Source organism: Lycium ferocissimum, chromosome 9 (assembly GCF_029784015.1).
Source record: "Lycium ferocissimum isolate CSIRO_LF1 chromosome 9, AGI_CSIRO_Lferr_CH_V1, whole genome shotgun sequence".
Lineage (NCBI taxonomy): Eukaryota > Viridiplantae > Streptophyta > Magnoliopsida > Solanales > Solanaceae > Lycium > Lycium ferocissimum.
The window spans coordinates 45,668,543-45,674,706 of NC_081350.1; the positions used below are offsets into that span (position 1 = coordinate 45,668,543).

The 6,164-nt window shown below is 33.4% G+C and overlaps 1 protein-coding gene across 1 annotated transcript; it reads right to left on the reverse strand.

The window, feature by feature from the left end:
- Positions 1 to 1,339: 1,339 nt before the first annotated feature.
- Positions 1,340 to 4,515, reverse strand: LOC132031064 (UDP-glucose flavonoid 3-O-glucosyltransferase 6-like). The gene is made up of 3 exons (XM_059420914.1): positions 4,034 to 4,515; positions 2,628 to 3,319; positions 1,340 to 1,972 (listed from the first exon to the last, which is right to left on the reverse strand). Exons 1-3 carry the CDS (start codon positions 4,374 to 4,376, stop codon positions 1,559 to 1,561), a joined length of 1,449 nt encoding a protein of 482 aa, XP_059276897.1. The 5' UTR covers positions 4,377 to 4,515; the 3' UTR covers positions 1,340 to 1,558.
- Positions 4,516 to 6,164: the final 1,649 nt, after the last annotated feature.

Below are 6,164 nucleotides of genomic sequence, written 5' to 3' on the forward strand. Positions count from 1 at the left end.
GTCACAAAACTATAAGTGAATTTTAACTATAACTGTACAAGTTACTAGACTTTAAGCACCATAATAGTGAGTAAATATCTCAAAAGGTCACCCTGTATGAAAAATTATGTAACAAAGTCATTGAACCTTATTTTGTATCAATAAAGTCATTATACTAAGAGATTTTCTCTTATAAAATCACTCAACCAAATTTGTCATTAAAAAACTCCACTTTGCCCGTTTAACATTTTGGGTTTGTGAAATAATACCCCCTTCACATTTTGAATGGGATAATAATCTCCTTGATCTTAAATCAAAGGCTAGAAATGAGTTAAATTATTGCAAAATCCTCAAATTGTATATGGGATAATAATCTCCCACCCCAAATATATATTTTTAACCCTCAACTTTTCATTTCCCAATTCACACCAACAAAAACTCAACACAATGCGAATAATAAGAACACATCTTTTAGCCCTTTATTTACCGTTAATCCTAAGGTAGAGATTGTATCATTTTTGACTCGTGGGGTTCCGCCCATGTTCTTATATGACATTGAAAGGAAAGAATGGAGAATAGTTGAGATACATGAAACTTACAAACGAGAATATAGCCATGACAGTAAGATTTGTGTTGCGCTAAATCTTGTGGAGAGTATTTGGTCCTTGAGATAAGTTCTACTACGGTTGGATGGTTAAGGAGCCTCAGCCGGGGCGGAGCTAGGGGCGCATTAGGTTGTCAGAAAATTACACCATTACAAAGTCAAAATTATTTTTTATATACGTATAGTAGACTTTTTGAATTCCCTTGACTTCTTCGTGTGTTTACTTTTTTATTATATTTTGAATTTTCTGAGTGAAAATCCTGGCTTTGTCACTAGCCTCGGTCCTCTTTATGGTTCTGAATGTTTAAGAACAATAAATAAGTAATTTTTTTTTGTTTTGAGTGAATATTTTGTTGAACTTATAGATTAGAATATACACACAACGCATGAAATAGACAACTTCAAAAGAATGCACAAGTTAACATGGATAACTGTATATCAAACATTACTAGGTTTCTTTTAAATACAGAATGAAATTTTATTACTTAGTGCATGGGAGTACATAAGTTCTGTACAAATTAGTTGCATGCAGATTTGACTTACTTTAACTATGGGGGTCCAATAAAATATGTGGTGTAAAGTCAAAACTCAAAAGAAACCTTAAGGTCGATTGTTTTAAATTATAACAAAATTTAAAGCATGTGACCAAAGAAAATTCAGAAAAAATCGTTACAAGTTCGTCTTGTGTTATAGTTTATTGGAGAACTAATAGGAGCCTCTAGGTAATAAAGTTTGTCAGTGTCACCTTATTTGTCATCTTGGAAACATGTGTATGTCTGAAACAAACAGAGATCACCAAAGATATTACGACAACCAACAAAAAATTTGGGCTTGTGGTCAGCACGGGCAACCTTCACTAGTAACTTAATAAACGAGGGTACAAACCAACTAAATCGATCAAATTACAAAACACACGTATATTGTATTTTTGTACTGTTGTAAATCCAATGCTATTAGCTAGAATCAAATGGCAAATTACCGAGTATTCTCCATGATACTCTGGATGAAACCTCCAATACAATTATAAGAAGAGCCACCTTCCATTGTTGCCGCTCTGCCCTTCTCCTTCATATCTTTCACTTTCATCCGAATTTCATTCTCCGGGTCCATAAGTTCCCTTATCGCTTTCTCAATCTTCTCTGCTTTCACTATAATTTCTTGGCCCATCACTTTCGGATCCTTCCTGTAATCCATCTTAATCTCGACTGCCATTCCCAAATCCTTAACCAATTGAAACGCATTCCCTTGTTGCTCTGCGTACATTGGCCAAGTAGCCATTGGCACTCCGAAATAAATGCTTTCCAAAGTCGAATTCCACCCACAGTGCGACACAAAGCCTCCCACAGCTTTATGAGACAAAATTGCCAATTGAGGTGCCCATCCCATCACCTGTTAGGAAATGTTAGAGATGGAAATAAGAACTCTTGATAAATGAATTTAATAAGATGCAATGATTAGTAATAAAATATAAAATAGAGTTAGGATGTGAAAATATCTATTTGATGTATAGTATAGAAGGTGATGTCCTCAGAATAAATTTTCGTTATTATCTAGATAACAAAATGACGTCCTACTTGCAAAATAAAATGCATGGTCAAAGAATTTTGTAATGTATACTCAAATAGAAGTTCCAGATAACTCTTATATTTTCAACTATTTTAATAGGAATTTGGAGTGAAACAGGAAATAAAAGCAACTTTGAGAGTGAAAAAGATGAAGAGCCAAAAGAAAATTATGAAAAATTAGATACTACTTCTTTTTTCAAAAATGTTGTGCTTTTTAGCCCACTAAGTTTAAGCCACTTAAAATCAAATCTACAACCAGTAAAGGTTGTGGTGTGGTGGTAAGTACCCATCCTTAATCAAATATTCCAGATTCAAGCCTTGAAAATGAAGCCAGGTTTGATAGGGAGCGTTTTATCCCATAAAGTGAAACTTCATGACGCAAATCTGAATTAGTCAGGTCCAACGCGGAGACACAAACGCCATGTGAAAAACACGCGCACAAAAAAAAAAAAAAAAAAAAGGGAAAAAGGAAACATCACCTTTCCAATCCCTTGTGTTCTTTGCAAGAACCCTTCTGGCAAGACTTCTTCAAAATTTTCATAGTCACTTGGAAACCTTGCATCTTTCTCTGGTGGTTGCCTCAGTGACCACAAAAACCGACACCCACTATTTTCTAGAGCGGAGGCTATTTCCTTAACTTGATCTTTTTTAAAACTTCCACCACTACCAAAACAGAGGAACACTACAGATGCAGGGGATTGATCATCTAGCCACTTCATAATATTCTTATCAGATTCACTCAATTTGTCACTTTCAACATTATTAAGGTTCAACACCGGTCCAACAGGGTATGCAGGCGGTATATTCTTGTCTCGTAAGAGCGAGTTGATCGCATGGGGCTCGATTTCAACAAACGTGTTTATCATAATACCTTTCGTTTCTCGAATCCTTCTCGTAAGATCAAGAAACATGGTGGAACCTCCTTCGTTGTCTAAGGCTATGGAGGGCAAACATTTTGCTGGAAATGGATTGAGATATGTTGATATAGAAAGTTCTGCTTCAGGGTTATTTTTGTAATTGGTAATATCTATATTAAATTCATCCCTAAGGCTCTGCATATGGAATTGAAGACCAAGAGCGGCTGCATTAGAGGTGTAGAAGACATAGGTTGGTAGCTCAAGTTCATTGGCCACATCAATCATAGAGGTGCAGAACAAGTCAATGACAATACCTGCCAGTTAATTTTAGTATCGTAAGTCAATTGAATCTACTATAACACTAAATTCAAAAAACTGTAAGTGAATTTTAAATATAACTGTACAAGTTACTAGATGTCTAACCACTATAATAGTAAAGTCATTACAATATTCGTTTGGTTGCATTAAAGTTGCTCAGTGTTATCCATTATAAAAGTAAAGCACAAAATACTGCCCACTATAAGGATAAAATATCAAGGTGACTTTACTATTATTGTGGATAAATTTTAATTACTTTAATGTAACAAAAAGTAAGTTATTAACTCGACTGTTATAGTAGGTAAGTCCAATACTTTTTTCTTGATAAAGAGAAATTCCCGAGGGCCGGTGGTGCAAGTGTTGAAACTTGGTAGATAACGGGTCTGCCCCTCCAAACTTTAACCTAAATACTTTTTTTGTTCCGCAACAGATAGAGGCAGGTCTATGCCATATGTTACGGATTTTGAGAAAACCCGGTAACTTTGACCCAAATTCTATCTTAGTATTAAGAGATCACTAATATGTGTAAATAATCCAGCATGGACTCAATTGTTGTCCTGACCTAAATTTTAGAACTCACAAATTTAAAATCTTGAATCCGCCTCTGGCAGTAGAATTCAAACCCGCGAAATGCGCGTTATGTTCTTACCGCTAGACCATAACCCAAGCTAGTAATATTCAATAATCATATGTGAAATTAATTTGAATACCTGCTAGTGTGATATCTGATTCTGACTTGAGAATTTTAGCCACAGCATCTCTAACTGCAGGCTTATGACCAGGAATAAAAGAGGTGAAAATATTCCCTTTGAGTAGCTGCAAAACAGATTCATCTTGAGGGAGTTGAATGAACTTCAAATTTGAGCTGAAATTGGAAACTGATTTGATATAAGAACTAAGCTTGTTATCATTAGGCAATTGGATAATGAGGACTGTTATGGACATGTGTTTTTCTCTAGTTATGAGAAGTTTTGCCATTTCTACTGTGGATACTAAATGACCAATTCCTGGACAGGGAATGAAGATCAACTCTATGTTCTTGGTTTCTTTCATTATTTTTCTTTTTTTGGGCTCAAAGGTTTATGCCAACTTGAAGTTTGTTATTGTTTGGAATTTGAAGAGGAAACTGGAACTTTTGTTATGTTTGATGATGACTCTTGTAATTAGGTATTTATAAGATGAAGATGTAGAAAGTTACTTGAGTAATGAAACACCCATGAAGCGGAGAGTTGGGATGAAAACAAGATTAATGACCTCACATCCAACAAGGGGATGATCTAAGATTTAATTTTTATTTGTTCAATATTTTAGGTTCTTAGTAGTAAATATTTATATATTAATTTATCTTCCGCATTGAAAGTATTAGAATTCAGAAAAATTCAATATCGTACCCCTACATACAAGAGTGTGGCCTATATATGTTATTGAAATGAATGTACGTATTGCAAATCAGGGTTCAAATTTCTATAGAAACAAAAATGAATTAAGCGATTTCTCCTTATTTATCTAGATTTTGATAGATAATAATAGTAGTACTAGCAAAAGTGAATACGTACTAGATAAAATTGTTAAAAGACGTTCAAGTTGATCTGAACATCAGTCTTATCAGATAAAAAGGATGACAATGATGTCATGGCATAGGTAAAAAAAATATTTTATATGGGAATATCTAACTAAGCGGAGCAAGTGCCGAAAAAGAAATAGATTTGTCTTGGTGATCAAGAATGGGAATGATGTCATGGCATTGTTGGTTTGTCTTTTATAATAATTAAAATCTCATCATGTTTTTGTGGTTGAGGTGGCTGACAGCGCTGATCGAATCCTTGGAATTAGTAATTTCCTCTGCTATGCATATTTTATAGGGAAAATAACACTTTATATCTATTTGGAGAAAATATTTATTCAAAATGACCCATATTTCAAAGATTATCCGAAATGATCCTTTTATACATTATTACTTTTATATGAGGTTGATATTTTGTCAATTGTAAGTGTATAATATTATATATCGCATATATAAATACTGTTGCAAAAAAAAAATGTTGGCTATGCAGATGTAAATTATAAATATGATTACGTGGATATAATATTTTATGTTGGATTATATATTATTAAAATTATCCCTTTTTCATACTCCCTCCGTCACTTTAGGTAGCACTTTTCGGATCTCGAGATTCAAACAAATCTTTTTTTGACTGTCATTTTTTTTATATCTTTTAAATATCTTAAATCAATTATTGTAACTTATTAGTACTTTTTACATAATTTCCAAATATATATATATTTTATTTCAAAAAACTTAAAAATTTCATGCCCGAATTCATTATCAAAATTAAAATATTTGAATCTCGAAATTCAAACTGTACCACATAAATTGGGACAGAGAAATAGTAATCATTAAGATTTTGTGCATCCTCAAATCAAGGGCGTATTTATAGGTTGGGTCATGTTCACCTGAATTCATGTTCTTTTTCCTAAATTACTTATAAAAATGTCATTATTTTAAAAACGGAAAAGGCTGAAATATGCCATTAAACTATTGTAAATGGCTTATTTATGCCACTCATTAATAGTTTGGCTCATTTATGCCATTGCCGTTATCAAAATGGCTCATCCATGCCATTTTTCATTAACGCCGGGTTTACAATACCATATATGATACTTGTCATCCAATTAGAGGTTCACGTCATTTAATTAAACCAGCACAAATTAAATTCAAAATTAAACTAAAACCCAATTCATACAGTTGACCCACCCAATTCCCCAAATCTCAATAGCCCTCACTCCCAGATTCCTCAAGTCTCAACACATAGCTTTGGTAATCTGTTTTTATAAATTTGT

Excerpts from the sequence above, each read along its gene's own strand:
- LOC132031064 (XM_059420914.1), bottom strand. The coding sequence starts at position 4,376 with ATGAAAGAAACCAAGAACATAGAGTTGATCTTCATTCCCTGTCCAGGA. Across the intron at positions 3,320-4,033 it reads ATCAGATATCACACTAGCAG|GTATTGTCATTGACTTGTTC; the intron begins GTATTCAAATTA and ends ATTAACTGGCAG. Across the intron at positions 1,973-2,627 it reads GAACACAAGGGATTGGAAAG|GTGATGGGATGGGCACCTCA; the intron begins GTGATGTTTCCT and ends ATTTCCTAACAG.